General features: G+C 37.5%; 1 protein-coding gene across 1 annotated transcript in view; it reads left to right on the forward strand.

The window, feature by feature from the left end:
• Positions 1-19,325, forward strand: part of TMX4 (thioredoxin related transmembrane protein 4) — a 26,466-nt gene extending 7,141 nt beyond the window's left edge. The window contains exons 2-8 of the mRNA XM_054820700.1: positions 866-981; positions 5,941-5,986; positions 7,054-7,182; positions 8,108-8,153; positions 10,909-11,010; positions 13,302-13,365; positions 14,675-19,325. Of these exons, the coding sequence (XP_054676675.1) occupies positions 866-981; positions 5,941-5,986; positions 7,054-7,182; positions 8,108-8,153; positions 10,909-11,010; positions 13,302-13,365; positions 14,675-14,961 (790 nt within the window). The 3' untranslated portion in view covers positions 14,962-19,325. The remainder of the gene's footprint in view (positions 1-865; positions 982-5,940; positions 5,987-7,053; positions 7,183-8,107; positions 8,154-10,908; positions 11,011-13,301; positions 13,366-14,674) is intronic.
• The last annotated feature ends 1,010 nt before the right edge of the window (positions 19,326-20,335 follow it).

Genomic DNA, 20,335 nt, shown 5'->3' on the forward strand with positions numbered 1-20,335 from the left:
TTTGTAAAAGGTTACGTCTGTGTGCAGGCAATTGCTGTGGCTCAGTTACTTGCTGTACCTAGCTGTTCTGTGTTACCTTAATTGCGTACATGACAGACTTTTGCAAACTGCACAAGTTTGACACACTTTGTTAACCAAGTTAGGGTAAAATACATAAATATGGCAAATGGGTTTTATCAGCATTTAGTGTTATCTGATATTATCCTTTCATATTAGCTGTTTTGTCTCCATGATATTATCAATAACAACTGGAAACTTGGATTGATTATTCCAATTGGTAGTATAGAAAACTCAGCTCTCGAAACATGCTTTCTTATTTTGCTGAAATTAATTCTGAGAAAAAGCAAGACTTGAGAAAGACAGTTTGAGCAGTAGGAATTTGATCTGCATTCTTTTTAAACCTCTGAAGAGTGCTATCAAAAAGGGCATGCTTTGATGTATTGAGTAGTGGGCTGAGGCAAATGTCATTTGTAGAAGTTCTGAGGTGTGGGAAATCAACACAAAATGTTATGTTGAGGCATACTGCTTCAGAGGACAGCCTGGCTTCAATAATTCAGATAGCTGCCATGGAAATGGATTTATTTCATATGTAAATAGACAAATCACAAGTGGTGAGGGGTTTGGATATGAATTTCTGAAATCCATGGGGATTGATTTTTTTTTTTTTTGTTTAATAACATGAGGAGGAAAGTAGGGATTGATACAAAACTACTTGATTATCCTATTCAGTAGACTTGATTAAGGAAAACTGTAGGTTTTTTCCCCCATGTGATTGATGTGTTTGTATTTTCTCTGTATGGTAAATCAATTTGAGTGTCTGTAAGTGTAAGAATATTAAAATATTTAACCTGTCTTCCCCCTTTAGCTATGCTCCTTGGTGTCCAGCTTGTCAACAGATTGAATTGACGTGGGAGAGTTTTGCAAAGGAAAGTGAACATCTGGATATCACTGTGGGAAAGGTGGATGTCACTCAAGAACCAGGTATAGTATGAAATAGACTGCTTTAATAAAAGGAATTATTCAATATAAGGACGACTTAGTGTCTGGGAGTGTGCTTCATTTTACTGGAGTATCTGGGATACCAGCCAAATGGGAAGGTTTCTAAATCAAAATAACCTTATCCACATTTTGTTTCTCCCTATAGCTCGTATCTGTGAGCCTAAGTTTATAAAAACTCAATTTGAAGGATTAAAGAATTGGGGGAGTGATCTGGCTTAATGCTGTATTAGAAAGGGCTTATTCTCTATTTTAATCTACCTCACTGAAAGCTGTTGCCTGTCTCATTCCTCTCCTCCAAACTGTCTGCAGAAGAATCCTGCTCTGTAGCCTCCAGTTACCAAGAGTTTCAGGGTGTGGTAGCATTACCACAGTGTGAGTGTGCTTTACCGAGTTCTTAACTGTTTCTGTGATGGTGCTGGTTTATTGTCTTGTGTATTTGTAGTAGTGCTTTAAAGAACAGATGTTACTGTTGTTTTCTGTTGGTGATGCACATATGCAAATGTGTTTACAAAAAGAGTTTCCTAACTATCCAGGGAAGCATGAATACAATCTTACTTATTCCTATAGTCGACTCCCTTTAAGGTTTTGAATATGTGTTTGTGTAAGCAGTAACAATATTGTTTAAACCTCTGCATCTCTTGGGAATGCTTCATGCTTGTTTTGGCTTTGAGGGGATAAAAGATTTTTATTTGCAGTATCAACAAAACTGACAGAGTTAGGAAGAGATGTTACTAGAATAAAAAGGCTAAGTTTCACTGATTTATTTTTTTTTCCCTTATAAAGTGTGTGGGAAATGTCCATTTTATTATTTGAAAGCATGCAGAACAAGTTAGCTTTATCAAATTATAACAGCAGGGAAATTACTTAAACCCTGGTCTCAGAGTAATTTAAGTTCACAAGAAAATGCCAGCTGCTCTAGACTTTGTGTAGGTTAATGTTTTGTTAAAAGTTTAGAAGTATACAAAAACTCTGCCAAAAAACTCTTGATGTGGGGCTTTCCTTTAGTGCATGTACTAATCATTAACAGTTTATTAAACAGACGAGTTTGACTGTTATTTTTTTTCACAGATATAAACTTAAAGTCAGCTTCCACATATTAACAAAGTAGTGGTTACTCTGGAGTTAAGGCTGCAAATGGGCATCTGTTATAATCCTGTCTTGTTATTTTCTCCCAGTTATAGACAGAGATTCTTTTGTTTATGCAGTATTCAAATAAAAGGATTTCAGTCTTGATTGTGGCATTTGGATATGACTGTAACTTAAAAATGCACTTTCAGAAACAAGGCTGTAATAATAAAATACTTGAGATCTTGAATTATTCTTCCTGGTAAAGAACTTGAATGGAAGTATTGGGACCTGAAGGGGTCAGGTACTTGATGCTTTTAAGTCTAAATTTTTCTGACTGCTGAGTGATGCCAGATTCTTAAGACCTTAGATGTGACTTTTAACTACAAGTTCCTTAAATATTTGAATTTCTAATATTCCCAAGAGTCTTGACCTCTGTGGATGTTTGACTTCAAGTCAAAGGACTGATTCAAAATGATGAATTTGTACTGAAGCATGCATAATATACCTACAATATCTAGTTCAGCACAAGGCATGAAAACTGTAGCCACTTCTAAAACTAATGAATACTCAGACTAGAAAACAAAGATTTATTACGGATTTGACCTTTGGTGCTGATGTAATTTTGAAGGTATATGAGCTCCTTTGGAAGCTTTCCAGTGTTATTGAGGTATTTTTACTATAGGCTTATGCTTCAGCCTGGCGGCTGGTGTGCTTAAATGCTCTATCTCCTATTCTTGCTTGCACAATGGTACCTTAATTAGCTTTGGTTATGTAACCCCTTCATCAAATTGAATGTAGTCAAAATGCGTTAAATTAGGGGAAGACCGCTAGATGAGTGCAAAGTTGCATAAAATTGCACTTCCAAAACGTGCGGGAGAAAGTAGCCGTTCATGGTGCTTAATTACAGCAGATGCCCCAAGAATGAAACCACCAGAGCCTTAATGGCTTTACAGCATGTTTCAGTCACTTGATGTACTAGTCGTGAAGTGCTTATTCTTTCCTCATCTTTTCTATTGAAACATTCAGTATTTCAAGAGCAAGTAATGCAGACACTTCTGGATCTCTGAGTAGTCTGCACTCAAAGGTGCCTTTCTTAAGGCCCCAGTCATAACATTTACCTGTGATTTAAAACAAGACTACTTTGGTCTTCTGTAATCTTTGAGTACTTGTTTGAAAGCAGCTTTATTTTTAGACAATATCTGTATTCTCTGTGTATTTTGTGTGTGTTCAAATACTGAAGGTTTTCTCCTATTACTGATTATCTGTTGACTTTATAATAGATGTATGTCAGTTTTTGATTTGCAAAGACAGGTGCTTAACTGTATTTTAAGTTAAAACTACCAGCCAGTTCAAGCTTGTATGAAACACACACTAAAACAAAATTTACTGTCTGGTTTTAGTTTTTTGTAGCTGGCTCACATCTGGTTTTACTGATCTAAGGAGGTGCCTTAGATAACACCAAACCTCCAACTAATGTTTTGGGGATACTTAGATTGCATTTTGGCAACAGATTTAATATTTTATAATTTATAGATTTCAGTGTTCATTCTGAGACCGTTGGTACTTGCTCTAGGGTAGGCTACTGGTAAGAGAGATTTAAGCTAGCTATTTTGTTTTCTGTTTGCCTGACTAGCATTTGTAAGAACTTCAGAAAGTCTTTCAGTGTTCCCATGACTTTCTCTGCTCTTAAGCTTGTTATGTTCTTTATGGCTCTCCACCTAGTTTTTCTCATGTAGCTGTGCTTGCTGCTTGGTTAATTCTACTGTTACACTTGTGGTTTTGTTTACTTTATATCTCCCTGTGCTGGCACAGCTTTTAGCTGTTTTATAAAGTTTTCTACCATCCTGCCTCTTGTAGCAATAAATGCAGAAAGCTGAAAAGTTGAAATGAAGAATACTTCCTCTTTGGAACTTTAAAGATGCTTGCACTTGGTTTGATCTAAACATCTTAAAAAAACCCCAAAACACAAAAACAACCCCAAACAAAAACAAACAAAAGAAAAACCAAAAAAACCCAAACAACAAAAAAACCTACAACCCTTTTTTGCCTATTCCATAGGGGAATTCACACTGGGAAAAGCATTACTACTGAAACTTTTAAAAATACCTGACTTAAATCATCATGGCTCATCTTTGTGTCTAAAGGCAGAAACTCTCTTGCTACAATACTTTTACAGGGCTAACTTCCTGGTGCCAAAAGATGTTCGCTTTATTGAAAGCGGAGTAAGTCCTTAGTTTTCCAAAAGATTTTCACAGAACTTTATAAAAGGAAAAGTTAAATAACTGACTTGTACTTTTTACATTGTTACTTTATATGAATGGCAATTGCTAGCTAGAAGAATGTAACCCTTACTAATGGAGTTAGACTGCATTACCTCTGAAGTCTGCTATTTGGGTTTTTTTACCAAAATAGACTGCATTGGTAGCATGTTTTTAATTTCTTCAGTCTTTAAGTTGGATGTGTCGGACAGTAAATGATATTACTAATTACTCAGGCGAGTTCTTCCTCTCACTTGCAGGTTTTCTAATTGTCAGGAGGTGGTGGTGTCAAGTAGCCCTGACTTTCCTCAGATTTGGGAGCAGGAAGAGAGTGTTATCTTCACCTGACAACTTAGCCGAGTCTTAGGAGATGTTTGGGAGCTTTTTGCTTCACAGCTGACTCTTTTTGCAATGAAGCTGTATGCTGGGAGATCTTCATTGGTGTACATAACACCAGCAGTGAAGCTGGAAGCACTTGCACCTTTTACTCTGTAGCAGCACCGAGTGCAAGGCTAGAGAACTTCAAACACCTTCTGTCCCACAAGCTGCTCTTTGATTTGGGTAATTTCTCTGTCCTGTGAGCCGCATTATGTTGTCACTGTCTAGGGTGACATTTGTAAAAAGGTTATTATGTATTTGCCAATCAGTGAAACACCTACTTGCAGCATGGGGATCAATTCCAGTCAGCCTCTTTAAGCCCTACTTCAACCTTTCTCTGGCCTTTCTGATGTCTGATGCTCAAAATGCTGAAATGACCCACCCTTCTGGATGATGTAAAAATGAGTTCTCATGGCTTAAACTTACAATATTTTACAGAACTGAATGCTGAGACATCCCAAGCTTTATTATGAATTTGTTGGCATACAATTCGTATTTACCTGGAGAGGAATAATATATAGGAAGGAAGGATAAGAACCTAGAAACCTCCAAAACACTGTTATGTTACAGTCATGTTTGAGAGATTGAGCCTTCCTACAGGATGTAAGAACAGACTGGTGGTGCGGTGTATGTGGATTATTTGGAAGAAGACGACAAGCAAATGTGAAGATCAATTTATTTAATGACTTGCAGTACCTGAGATCTGAAATGTGTGGCTCTAAATGGTTTAAAATCAGCTAGAGGATGAATTAAAAGCAAGGACCAGAGCGTGTAAGCTGTTGTCATTGCTGTTATTGTCAGTGGCTCAAATTTCTAGATGAAATGATTGTCATCTGCATGAGATTATGCACAGACACAAGCACACAGCATCCTGGAATATGGTTGCATTTGTGTGGCTGCTTTTTCTCTTGGCTGGAGGTGCATGCTGCTGGTCTGGTCAAAAACTTCAGCTCTGTGTAAATATTGATTAGTGAAATCCACATAGAAACTTTACCTTGTAGTAAACATTCTTCCAGGTTAAGCATTTTGCCCTGATTTGTCAACAGTATTTAGTATCTGTTACCGTTTGTAGCATTTCTGAAGACAAACTGTCAATCTGTATTTACAAAACAGTGGTGAAAGCTATGCAGTCTGCTTTCTAGTCTACAAATACAGATCTGTAGATATTTATAGTCAGAATGCTGAGAAATTTCAGTTTTACTTAACTGTTCCATGTGGTTTTTTCTTCCCTTTCTAGGCTTGAGTGGTCGTTTCTTTGTCACAACACTTCCTACAATTTATCAGTAAGTATGTCATACTAGAAACAGTTGCCTGTTTCAGTACCTATTCTTTTTCTCCTGTCCTGTTTGAACAGTGGCATGAAAGATGCAATGAACAACTGGCTTATTTCACTTTTGTCAGTCTCTCAAACATTTCTCAGGAGCTCAGTGCACGTAATGAACGTAAAGTATTTTTAGCTTATGGTGGAAGGTTCTCCTACAGACAGTTTTGTACCTAGATAAAAATGATGCTTTTTCAGTCTGGAAACACTTAATAGCATTTGTAAAAATTGGTGCAAGTTTGCACTATTGGCTTCTAGAAACCTGACCATATGTGAGCAGACATACTTGCCCTTATATAAGTGCAGCTAAAATATCTCATTTGAATAATTGACTGCATAGGTTGCATATAAAGCAATACAGAAATTTTCCACTGTTTGTTGTACTGCTTCTCTTACTGCTAGAATTCTTCATCTGTTGACTCAGTACCAACAAGTAGTTGTTGACTCCTACTTGTTACTTGTTTTAAACTGTAACTGTGAAATGCGGGTAAAAATGAAGGAATACTGACTTTTGATATCAGTTCAGGTTATTGTTTAGAGCTTTGATCGTATTGATAAAGTCCTCATCTGAGGCTTTTCTTTAGTTTAAGTGACTTTACTAAGTTCTCCTGTTATCAATACTGTTAAAAACAGATCAGCAAAGATGCTTGCTATATCTGTTCCCCATTAAAAAGATGTCATCCTTTAGATATTGAACCTTTTATTAAATCAATGAATTGTGAGTTTTGCATATATATATACACACACACTTTTAATTCTGAGTTGTGTCTAAAAATTATTTGGTAACCTCATGTGCTTTGTATTTGCATATATGTGAATATTTATTGAAGAAAAATAGCAGTTTTAGTAAATGGCAAAAGGTTATGCTATTTAAAAACTGAGACTTTCCATCATGGGTTACAGTTTTAAAATATATTGAAAATGCATAGGTGTTCAACTTTCTGAGCAAGTCAAATCTATAATGTACGTGGGGTTTTTGGTTTTTACCATAGATGCACTTTAACGCATATGTGTATTTTTGGTTTTTAGTGCAAATGATGGAGTATTTCGCAGATACAGAGGCTCACGAACATTGGAAGATCTTCAAGGTTATGTTTTAGAGAGAAAATGGGAAGCTGTGGAGCCTGTAGCAGGATGGAAGTCTCCATCTTCTATAATGTAACACTTTGTTTTTCTTAACAGCAAACATGCTTTATAGCTCATTATTTGTTAAGGGTACTATGTTGACAGCTTAGAGACAAAAGGCCTTTATTCCCTAGACATGTAGGTTTTGCAGAAGCAATCTGTATTGACAGCCTACTTTCCAGTTTCTCACCTTTAAAAGCAGTTTATTTTCTGCCCTTGCTTTTGTTCATGCCTACTGAGGCTTCTTTATATTGTCTTTGAGAATACGTAAAGAAAAAATACAGCCACTTAGCATTATTTGTCAATTTCAATGTCTGCTGAGTACTGGAATCAAATGCATGTTTATATAGATTATTACTTCATGACTTCTGGCTACTTGGGGCAGGCAGCTTTTAGCTTTAAGGATTTCTTGTTTATTTGTTTACAGGGAGGTCTTGTGTCCTCCTTTGGAACAGGAAACAGCGTAGTGCTTACACAGTATATCAGAATTTGTTTTCAGAGTGTTGGATTTGCTTTGAAATAGTGTAGAATGCCTACATGATGTAAAGGATGGATCAAAGATGTGAATGGCCTGCATTTCATTATGGCTAAAGCTATTATGTGTAAGTTCATGTCAAAGATCAAGTGGGTGTCCTGATTTTTTCATTTGAGAATGAGGAAGAGCTATATGGTATTTAATAATGGAGAGAGGAGCTATAGGTCTGAAATTGGCATTTCTCAATTATGCTCAAATGTTGTATTTCAAGCCGCTGTTTCAATGCTTTGCATTGAGCTGGCTTAAGTGAGCATAGTACAGAGAAAATGTATTTATTTGCAGAAGCCCCCTTCTGACAACTAGTAGGGGCTGAAGGGCACTGAAAGTCTATAGATAGAATCTTTTTCTGGTTTCTGGGCAGTTTGCTGTGCATCAACTCCTACCTGTCTTAGAGCCTGTTCCTTCCTTTTCTTTGTTTTCTAGGATGCATGGTATGGCAGGGCTATTTCACCTCTCTGGATGGATCAGGGTAAGTAACTATGTGGTAGTGTTTTCCTTACCCCTCTTTATGCTTAGAATAGTATTCTGTTTAGAAGTTGTTCTGGTTTAACGCCAGCCGGCAACTAAGCACCACACAGATGTTGGCTTGCTTCCCCTCCGGTGGGATCAGGCAGAGAATCAGAAGAGTAAAAGTGAGAAAACTCATGGGTTGAGATAAATACAGTTTAATAAGGAGAGCAAAACAAGGAATTCATTCACCACTTCCCATCGGCAGGCAGGTGTTCAGCTGTCTCCAGGAAAGCAGGGCTCCATCATGCATAATGGTTACTTAGGAAGATAAATGCCATTACTCCAAATGTGTGTGTCCCCGTTCCCCACTCTTTCCTCCTTCTTCCCCCCAGCTTTATAAGCTGAGCATGATGTCATATGGTATGGAATATGCCTTTGGTCAGTTGGGGTCAGCTGTGCCAGCTGTGTCCTCTCCTAACTTCTTGTGCACCCCCAGCCTACTCGCTGGTGGGGGTGGTGTGAGAAGCAGAAAAGGCCTTGACTCTGTGTAAGCACTGCTCAGCAATAACAAAAACACCCCTGTATTATCAACACTGTTTTCAGCACAAATCCAAAACACAGCCTTGTACTAGATACTATGAAGAAAATTAACTCTATCCCAGCCAAAACCAGCACAGAAGTCAAAACCTAACTGAATACTTTTATTATCCTTTTATGAGAGTTAAATTTTCCTTACGTTTCCTGTACATTGGATTTATAGTATCTTTGCACTATAAATATTGTAGTACTAATAGTCTACGCCAAAAATGTCGGTTTGATTGTAAAGATTATCATCAATACTGAAAATACTGTTGTTACTATCTTGATATAGTTGAAACGTTCTATCAAAGTGTGCTAACATGATAAAGTAGTTTTTTGAGAGCTGCTGCAAAAATGGTTGTAAACATCAGGAATTCACTTAGCATCTACCGGATTCTCTCACTTAATACTATTCTTAAAGATTATATCCAGGTTCCTTTTCAGAGTTGTAAATCATGCTCTTCTGCAGTTTGTTTGCACCTAATGTATTGTACAGGAGAAGAAAGGGTAATGGTTTTATTCTTCAGTAAGAATTTATGCATCTGGATTTCAAACTGTCACCACCATTCGTGTAGGAACACAACAGATTTGGGCAGTAATTATCAGAAGTAAAGGAGAAATGCTTATTGTTTACTAAAGTATGCTTTGAGCTTAAAAATGTTTTAAGACGCTTTCATTTGGGAGCTATCAAAGTTTTTACTGTGGCATGCAGATGCTGAGAATTTTCAGACCTTTCTAATTTTGATCAGGAAATGTTCTTTTTCTTAATGTTCAAGCGTAGCTAAGGTTGAGACACTGCATTTGATTGTAGCAAAAGGTCTTAATATTGTAATGTGCTACAAAAACTAAATGTAGTAGAGTTTGAACAGAGTTTCTGTCACTTCCAGTAAGCATCTAACTAATCCAGAATCAAACAAAACTTTGTTATTAGGCTTCCTGTGCAAGCTATCTTCGAATCTTTCTTTCACTGGGTAGTATTAAGTTTTTATAGCCTTCTGGAATTTGTCTTCCATGGTCGCTGTGTAACGATGTTGTCTCTGTCTAGTTTCCTTCATGAAAGATTAAATGCTCTGGGAAGAAGCTTTCCACTTTGAATGTTTCAGCTGTACATTTCCTCACTCTTCTTGCTGTGTTGTCCTTGCATATGCTTTAATAAATGTTGGAAGCTGTTCTGACATTATTGAAATTCCAGGGTCTTTTTTTTTATTTAAACTTTTGTTAAGTGTTGATTTTGGTTTGTTTTCTAATGGATATACTCTTGGAAGAGATCTAATGTCATAATATACTTCCTACCAGACTATCTGACTTGGATGTGATGCCTGGTTCAGTCAACTGAATTTGTAGGTTTGAATAACAGACTTCCGTTTCAAAGAAATCTTAGTATTTTATTTGGATTATTCTCTTTAAATTTATAAGTGAAATCACTTAGTGTTTGCTTAGAATGGGTGGCTCTTTCTCAGAACTAAAGAGCTTGAGTAAGAACTAAACGGCTTGATTTTAGTTAATGAATGAGTTCCAAATTTAAGTATGTATTTTGATCTTGTGCAACTTTTAAGTGCCTACTACTCTGCTTCCCAGATGTAATTATGGGGATGAAGCTTTTAACCTGATTTAGTTGCCTTTTTGATTCTGAAATGTTCAAGTTCTAAGTTACCTTTTTTAAATAATCAGCTTCATAGTCAAGGCACCAACAGAAGTCTGTCATTATCAGGGATGCTTACTGTATGGGCTCCTTCCTACAACAGAGGTCATAAGAACAAACGTACAGCTTCATGTCATGGGTTCATATAGCCCAATAATCTGTCTCCGACAGTTGCCACCTTCTTACAGAGTATAAGGATCAAGAATGTTGTGATACTTTCCTTGTATGCTCGGAGGCTTCCTCATAGGTTTATCCGCGGTAAGATTATGTATGGCATCTCTAATGCCGAGTACCTTAGGAAGAAGGAATTGTGCACCCTTTGTTTAAAAAGCCTTTTAATGTGAACAGCTCTGTAAAGAAAAACAAGATTTAATGGTATCAAAAGAATTGTAGTATGATGTTTAAAGATGCTTAGGGCTTGAGAGGGAAGACTTTAGTACAAATACTGTTAAATGAAAGGTTTTAATTAGGTATCAATTTATGTAATGGTGATGGCAGTATAACTCATAAGTGGTGTTAGGTGTGAAGTTAAGTATCTTTTTCTCATTTCCAGCAAATTCATAGCTACCTCACTGGCACTCTTGGAATTCATGTTTGGTTTTCTTATGCAATCTTCATCTTGGCTACCTTATTGATTGGCCTGTTCCTGGGTTTGGTAAGAAAGCATATTACTTACTTTTTCTCAGTTACTTAGAACTTTTGCTTTGCATTAATTTGTGTGTGTGTGTGAAGAATAAACTTCACAAGCTATTCTGAAGTACCTTATTTTAATGATGTATCTCTTTTCCCTGGTATCCAGTGGTAGGATGCATGGGAATTGTTCAGACCTGTGCCAGGGCGGTTTAGACTGGACAGTAGAAAGCATTTCTTCACTGAGAGGGTGGTCAGACACTGAAACAAGCTTTCTGAAGAGGTGATCGATGCCCCAAGCCTGTCAATGTTTAAAAGGCATTTGGACAATGCCCTTAAAGCATGCTTTAACTTGGTCAGCTCTGAATTGGTCAGGCAGTTGGACTAGGTGATCATTGCAGGTCTCTTCCAACTGAAATAGTCTATTCTAATCTCTTCTATTAAAATTCTTAAGTATTAAGTAGTGCAGATCCACTGTCTAGTGGTGTTATCTACTTCTTGTAAAGGTTAAAACTGGGTCACTCAAATTCATGTTTTTATGAAATTCATGCTTCATTTTAGATTTTAGTCCATCCACTAAACAGGTGGTTTTTGTATTGGTGTTTTGTATCTAAAACATTTGTACTGAAGGATTGAATACGTGTGGTCAGAATTGCGTAAAGACTTCAACTTTGTAAGAACATGGGCTTTGTGAAGAGATTTTTTTTTAATTAGCTGGAGTGGGATTGTATTTGTGGGAGTAAGCAATGTAAGTATGCTGCTGCACTGTTACTCAAAATGAAAGGATGAAAATACCTTTTTTTGAAAGGCTTTGAAGATTTGGGAGTTTAATTGATTTACTCTATTCCAGGGCATAGTTTTGTGGTTACAGCTTGGTTTTAATAAAATCTGACTTCACTTCTTTCTCCTCCATGACCTTTTGGTTTGAGTTCTAATTAGTAATTGAAAAATCTGACCTTTCTTGTTACTAACCAGAACTGGTGCATTCTTATATCAATCTCCAAAACATCGGGAAGGTTATTCAAACAAACCTGTTAGCTGTATGTGCGAATGTTAAGGATCATATCCTGAGCCCTATGTTGTTTCATCAGTGGAAGCAGTTCAAAGTTGCTTTACCTGTGGAGCTGGGATTATTTCTTCTCAGAATATTTGATTGATGTGGCTCCAATATCAATATTAAATGAGAAATTGAACTGGAAAAGGAGATATAGATGGGAATAAAAGTTCTTACAGACTAGTTGTTTGGTCCACGAGTGTGTTCTGCAGTTGCAAAGACAGTTTAAAACAGTTATGCTGATAACTGGTTTAACTAGCTGCTAAATCTCTATTCCGTGTAGGAAGTGTAAAGGTTGTTTCTGGCACTTGGATCTCTGCCCTTCAGCCCAAATATTAGTGTTAGTGAAATAAAGAAAAATTGCATGAGTATGTTTTGCAGTAGTACAGGGAAGTGATTTCAAAGCAGTGCGTGTGTATTTAGGCAAACCCACGTTTTTATACATAATATGTGTATAGAATTGGTATATATGAGCAAATGTCTTTCATGATACAATTTAAACGGCTGCATTTTTCTAGATGGTAGATTTTTATCACTAAATGAGTGCAAATCAAGTTAGTGTAACTAGGAGCAAATGAATATGATTTAAAAAATTACTTTCCTTCTTTCTCCTTCACTAAAAAAAAACAACCCTGAAAAAGATGAAAAAATGTAAAGTTAATTTCTCAGCTTTTTCTAAAAAGCTTTTCAATGATTGAAATTTCTTTAATGTGGTATCATCTCTTTTCTTTCCTTTTCATTATTCTTAGCACATGACAGACACAAATATCTTCCTTGCATTTTGATTGAATGCGTTCTACACTAGGCTGCTATAAATAACAACAAAAAACCGTAAAAGACAAAATCAAGCAGAAAAGGTAGAAGTACACATTGTGTACTGGAGTTGGGTAGGAATTGAATAACATCCCAAAACACGGAAAATCTTGACCAAGAAGGTTGCATAAGTTTCAGATAAGTAAAAGTTCCTCAACTGTGTTCTAGGCCTCTCTTCTTAAGACTAAAGCTGTTTCAAAACTGAATAAATTTAGGGAAGTAGGAGGCAGAAAATTTGGAGTAGAAAGTGGAGAATGTTGGTTGTTGTGAGAACACACTTTCAGTGGTTTTTATTTAGGTCCTTAGGACAGCTCTTATCTCCAAGCAAGATAATATAATTTTCTAAATTTTATTGTATGTCTATCTAAAAAAGGGATGAGTAGGACAATACTTAATAGCACAGGGGCTGCTGGGATGGTTTGCTAATAAATGCCTTTTCCTTTACACAGATACTGGTTTTGATTTCAGACTGCCTTTGTCCATCCAAGTCAAGATACAGAGCTGAAACATGTGGTAAGAACTCTTAAGTGGGTGAGATACTGTAGGTTTAAATGTACACTTGTAGGAGGGAGAACTTACAGGTGAACCAATGTCAAGTTCTTAGATGTCAAGAAGTTAGAGGTGAACCAGTAATCCAGGTACTCATTTTGGTCACACTGACAAGGATTGGTACATTGGGATCTAAAATACTGATGTCAAAGCATCCACCTGGAGGATAGCAAGGCAGACAAAAAAAACCCCACCCCAAACCCAAAAGTCATTTGTTCTAGCTTCCACAACTGTGGAGAGGCTAAATGCATTCAAAATGAGGAAGTCTTGAAGAAAGATCCTGGGAGTTGTGTATTTTATGCAGGTGCATATTCACTAGGCCTGTTGCTTAAATACAGAAAGGAATTTGCTTTGGCAGGGCATTCCCCATCCTAATATGCACTTAGTATATTGCATTAGCAAATGCAACATTCTGAACCTATAAAATTCTCTATGTAATTTGTGTTTGGGGAAAGGAGGAGATAGAGGGAATCAAATGAATCTAGAGACTGTGGGGATGGGGGAGTGTGCTGCATCTCCTTCATATAAAAGAAGAAAACATACATCTTCCTGATCCTTAGTGAGAGAGCTTCTGAATAGTATTCTGCTCTCTCTGAACATGGGAGGCAAAATCTTGCACGTGAAATAGTGTCTTGTCAGTGCCAGATGCGTGTTAAGCTACAGAATGCCTTTTAGGACATTTGCGCTACTAAGTGGAGTCAAAACTTAACCGTAAATTTTTTGTGTACATTTGTGTGTATTGGTTTGCTGTTGAAGATGAAGATGCATCTGTGACACTTGCCAGTAAGTCTTTAGCCAAATCTACAATTCCTAAGTGTGCAAAATTACCATCTTCCAAATCTTAGGTGTTCATCACTATCAAAAGAAAAACGCACCTATGCGTACTTGTGCAGTACGCTGTCCTGTTGGCTGGTTAACTCAACAACAGCTATTGCCTGACAGCTTAACCAATATCTTCTCACTTTCCCACTGATTTGTTTGGTAATGATACCCCTTGAAGGAGCCAAGTAAAATTGATCCGTCTTGAGTCTGTAACTTGGTGGAACAATATGAAAGCTATCTATGCCCGATATGCAAGAAAAACAAATGAAAGTGGAGGAGAAATACTACTGAGATTTATTTGAAATAATGGAAAAATAGGGAAAATAGTCTCATACAAGTTTTCAATAATAACATTCATGAATGTTTCAGAATACATATATGGTGATGTAACTTCAAAAGACGTTCTGGGATTCAGTCTAACTTCAGTATTTGAAACGTTTCTTTTGTTTAGAAGAAGCAATTACAAAGGATAATGTGGAGAATGCAGCATTAGAAGAACCGGAGGAGGCTGCAGAGCTTTCCGCAGATGATGCGGAAGAGACTGCAGATGTAAAAGATCTCTCGGATGGAGAAGATGCAGCAAATTCAAGTGCTGATGACTCAGAGGAGGATTTAGCACTTGGAAAAGAATCAGGGGAAGAAGAAATGGAAGACTTAAGTGAACAACCTTTAGCTGACTCAGAGACTGAAAGCTCAGTAAGACAGCGTAAAAGTCAGGTGGCTGATAATGGACTATAGCTGTTTTGGTGGTGTATTTCGTACATTTGGACCAAAGAAGTATCAGACCCTGCGTCTGAAACAAGCTTACACTTGATTTATCATTTGTGTTTACGCAAAACCTCTGCTCTGTCAGCAGGCTTCTCTTTTTTTTTTTTTTTTTTTAAGCTAATACTTGTTCACTGGGTTTGTTTTATAAGCATGTCTGCTGTGTATTGTATAACTTTAGCCATGACAATCAAAATAAGTGTATCTTATCCTAAATAAGTATATCTTACCTGTTTGAAGTCTTCGAAGAGAAAAGGGGTGCAACAGAGTCTCAGTGCACCGGCTAGGAATGGTCGTGTATGATTGTGTTCCTTTCTAAGTATTGACCTAAGGAAGATCAGGACTTTTTACAGCAGCTTGGCAGGACTGTGACTTTTCTGTCTGAATATCTATTGTATCCAAATGCCACAGAAGCACCAGATAAGTGATACAGTAGTGAAAGAAGGCACCTTACTAGTCTTCTGTTAAAAATGTAGTGTATGATGGGCTTATTTTTATCACTTTCAACTGAAGCACCTTTCACTTTCATTTTTATTAATGTTTGTTTTGAAAGTTTATCATACAGTATGCTGCATTCCCCCAGATTTCTCAGTTTTTGGTAATTTGGAGGCATGCGGCATGGCTCAAGCTTGTCAGCTGAATTTTTTGACCCAAGAGCTTTGAGTAATTGAAAACCTCAGGCCGAGAAAGTGGCAGCTAAATGTTTAAAATATGCTTGAACTTTTTAAAGGAAATTATTTTGGTCAGGGGGGATTTTTGCCAAAGCATGACTTCCCCCTGCCTTCAAGAGATTGTAGCAAGAAACATTCGCTTTGCAGTCAGTGAGTTGTATGTTTCTTGCCAATACAAGCTTGTCATGTGCAGTGCAAGTTCTGCCATTTCCAACTTGGAATGCTTTTGGCAGAAGTCAGACTGCTTTAGTAATATTAACTGAAGAGGCACTTAAGGTTTTACCTTTGATTGCTTTTCTACTTTTTATCATGGGAATCGGCACATTAGGAAGAGAGGGGCACGGGTGGGTAGTGGGGAGAAGCTTTTGGGTTTGCTGCTTTTATCAAGGTATACGTTTATCTGTTGAACTCTGTAAAGTGAAAATGGCTTGCCAGGTACACTGCATTAGGTGTGGTTAGAAGACTTAAGTCATTAAAGATATCAGTATTTCCCTCCTTCGTCTTGATTAATATATAAGGCTTTTTTTAAGGAATACCTACAGTGAGATCCTGTATGTTTCTGTTGGTGTGTGATCATGTGCATAAGATGTGTCACAGAATCACAGAATGGTTTGGGTTGGAAGGGACCTCAAAGGCCGTGTAGTTCCAACCCCCCTGCCATGGGCCGGGACGCTCTCCACTAGACCAGGTTGCCCAAAGCCCCATCCAACCTGGCCTTGAACACTTCCAGGGAGGGGACATCCACAGCTTCTCTGGGCAACCTGCTCCAGTGCCTCACCACCCTCACAGTAAAGAATTTCTTCCTCATATCTAAATCTCCCCTCTTTCAGTTTAAAGCCATTCCCCCTTGTCCTGTCACTCCATGCCCTTGTAAACAGTCCCTCTCCAGCTTTCTTGTTAGGCCCCTTTAGGTACTGGAAGGCTGCAGTAAGGTCTCCCCGGAGCGTTCTCTTCTCCAGACCGAACAATCCCAACTCTCTCAGCCTGTCTTCATAGGAGAGATGCTCCAGCCCTCTGATCATCTTAATCTTGATTATTTTATATACATATATTGTGTAAAACTTGCTAACATGCATGGATTTCATCTTGTTCTTCAAGAATAAAGAGTAATCAGAGATGAAATAATCTCTCATTAGAAGAGACGAGTTGCAAGTGCAAAATGCTGGTTTCCTTTGAGGCTGAGACAGGGCCAATTTGTGTTGAAAGTTGTTTTGCATTTGCCTTTTTTGATGCTCATAAAGAGCGTATTTACAGAGAAAAGCTTAACTTTTCCTCTTTGTCCCGTTGCATATTGTGTCTTGGAACTATATAGTAAAAACTTTACATTTGTCCATTACAGCTGTGCGAAGAACAAAATTGCATTGCATATATTGAATATGAATTCTCTTAAGGAATGTTCTCAGTCTGGAGCTTGAATTTCCTATAGTGGACACATGTAAATATGCTTTCATATATGTGGAAACATACAGTTGATAATAGATATACATTGCACTATAATGAGAACAGTTTGGTATTATTTGGGCATTGTCCTATGTAACTGAGCAACTGTGGAAGCTTACAGACAGCAGAACTCAGCAGCAGTTGAGGTACATAGCAGGTTTTTTAAAAAAAACACAAACAAAAATCCCCAAACAAAACCAAACAACCTCCCCAAACTGAAGCTAAGCTTTATTTGCAAAAATTAAGAAAACTTTGTGGCTGCTGTAGTCTGGAAGGAAGAACCGTGTGACTAAAAGCTCAGAGTACAGATTTTTTTGGTTTCCATGATGTATTTGCTTTTTTCATTATCTGTGCATCAGGAGCTCATAAAAGTCCAAAAGAAAAACAAGACTTTAACCATATTTCATGAGACAAGCAGGAGTTGGTGTGTATATTCAGATATGTGAACTTGCGTAAGATAAGAATAGACATATCCCCTCAGTCATGGACACTGAAAAATATGTGGGACTGTATCCAGCACGGATTAAAGACAATGATGACTTTGGTTGTGTACCAAAGAGGATATTTATACTGCAGAGAGTCTTGTGATACTCAGTGTGTAGGGGGGAGCATGTTGATGTTAAATTTTTATTCCGTTTCTCTTCACTTTTGTAATATGGAGCCAGTCATCTAATAGCCGCTTCATCTGTTTAAGAGGTTTTAACTTTGGAAGATACAGAACATCCTTATACCTCACAGTGGCTGCTTTGTATGTTGTTGGGAACATGAAGTATTAAAAGGTCAAGTGTACCTCTTTTCAGTGCTCAAGATGAGGTATTTGGGCTTCTTGAATGTTTAGACAGATAAGGTGTTCTCACAAGAGTTGGATTTCATTACTCTGTCTTTGAATTTAAAAAACAAAAACACAAACCACAAATGGCACTTTGTCCTATGAGACACATGGTTTCCAAGATGCTGTGAGAAAGATCGGAAGCTCCTTTGTGTAGTGATTCTCTGAAGTCTCTGCTTACATTTCCTCTGGTTTTGCATGTCACTTAAGTTTCGATTATTTAAAATGAAGATATTAAGTATTTTCTATCATAATAGCCCTAACTATAAGATCGCTCTGTGAACAGGGATTAAGAAAGCAGGCAGCAAGTGACAGCAGTTCATCTCTTCGTAGGTTTGTCTTGTGAACCTGGAAATGAGCTATAGTAGGCTTCTAAGGTTTCTTGAACTTTATATATATATGCCATTGCTCCTGTGTTTTCATTAATAAAGTAGGGAATATTACTGCTAACTTGGGTTTGACTGTATTTGACATATATTGGAGTATCTTATTACAAAGGTCACTAAATTGTGGTTAAGACTTTAGAAAAACAGATGCTATGCAACCATTGGTATCTCCAACTTAGTTTTACATTTGTAGGAAAAATATTATAGCATGATACTGGAGATACTCAACTTTGACCAGTGTTTATCTGGCAAACAAGAAGTAGCAAACACTGTAAAGGGTAAATGTGTTTAACAGAAAGACCACTAGCTATGCGGTAAAAATGTAATGTTAATATACCTTCCAGAATCAGGGTTTTTTCCACTAAAACACATTTTGATTGAATCATGCAAGTATAGTACTAGTTAGACTATTACAATAGTATTAAACTTGGTGTGTTTCCAAAACAAAAGTCAGCATCAACCTTTTGTGCAATCTGAGTGTTCTGTTACCTCTGTTCTGTTATGATTAATTTTAAAAAGTGGAACTTGTTCTCGCACACTCAGTATAGACAAAATGTCCTTGGAGAAGCTGCTGCTAACACTGTTCAAAATGTTTTGATTACGGATAGGGCTGTAAGGCTTGTAAACTAGAGCTGTGTGTCAAAAATTACTTAAGATTTTTGAGAACCAATTTAAATTTCAAATAGGATTCACTCCACTCTGAAAACCAGTCCCTGATGGATCTGAACAAATGCTTAAAAGAAAGTAATTCAGAAAAATCCAATGGGTTACTTTTTGAACAGGCTAGAAATACATATAGCCTTTCAAAACTCCTGTCCTCAAGATTTGTGTGAAACTTGTATGTGTGTCTTGGAATATTCTGTATATGCTGCACCCGTGCTGGGCCACACTTGTTATATGGGCTTTCTTCATGGAAATGTTTCACAGGATTGTTTTTTATATGAAAGTGTTGCAAATTTATATTATGGGTATTTTTACTGAAATTCCATATAAATTTTGTATTTATGATCATCTTGTAGTTAGTTTTCATTTTCTCAGTGTGTAGATGGCTCAGCTGTGTAATTAACAAAAGATTTTTTTTTTCCCATACTGATCTTCCAGTTAATAATAGAGGTTGTGATTTGTGAAGATTCCATAATTTTTTTTTCAAACAAACCTGTAAACTTTGGAAGAACTTGCTTGGAAAGCTTTGGAAAAAACTCTGCTTGGAAAATGCATACCTGGATTGAGGGTTTTGCTGTAGTAACTCTGGGCTGAGCAGTGTGCTCTTGAAGGTATAAAATGCAGCTGGGGTTCAAATGCAGGCTGAGGGGGAAAAACAGTGTAACTCTGAACCCTTGAGGGCCTCACCTCTGTGGTGGGTTAGTTTTCCTCCCCTGAGAAACCCACTAACTCTGCAAATCGTGTGCTAACTCTGGGATTTGGAGGACAGCGGTATGTTTCTCCCTGCTGATGTGGTCAAAAAGCAAGTGTGCGGATCTAAATGGCACATCTGATTGTAGTTCACAGCGAGCAGTTGTTGCTAAAGAAATAGGCCTTAGAGCCAGGCGTGCTGGAAGGAGAGAAGTGACTACCAGGAACCATCGCTGCAGTGTATTTGGATGATGTGAACAACTACTGGATCCAGTACGCAGGTTCATGCTCTTCAGGTGAGTTTCCCAGACTGCCTTTCACTGCGAACAGAACGGCTGCGTGGGTTGGGTCATTTGCCATGCACTTTGGTTTCCTTCTTTGCCATTGCATTGAATTCCTGATGGAGGGTTGAAGGGGGAATGATGTCAAATGAAGCTGTTGTGAGCATTTTATTGTTTTACTGTTTAGTCAGCTGCTGCTCGTTCTATCTAACAAAGTGAGAATATGAGATTTTCCCCATGAAAACGGGCAAGTGGCATACCACAGGCAAAATCTGATCGGGTTTTGAAAATTAAGCAATCAGCCAAACATAAGCTCTATTTCTGTAGAGCGAATACGAAGATAACTAATGACTGTACTGACGCGGTAGAAAAGCTTGAGTTTCTACC

Source organism: Grus americana, chromosome 3, assembly GCF_028858705.1.
Source record: "Grus americana isolate bGruAme1 chromosome 3, bGruAme1.mat, whole genome shotgun sequence".
Lineage (NCBI taxonomy): Eukaryota > Metazoa > Chordata > Aves > Gruiformes > Gruidae > Grus > Grus americana.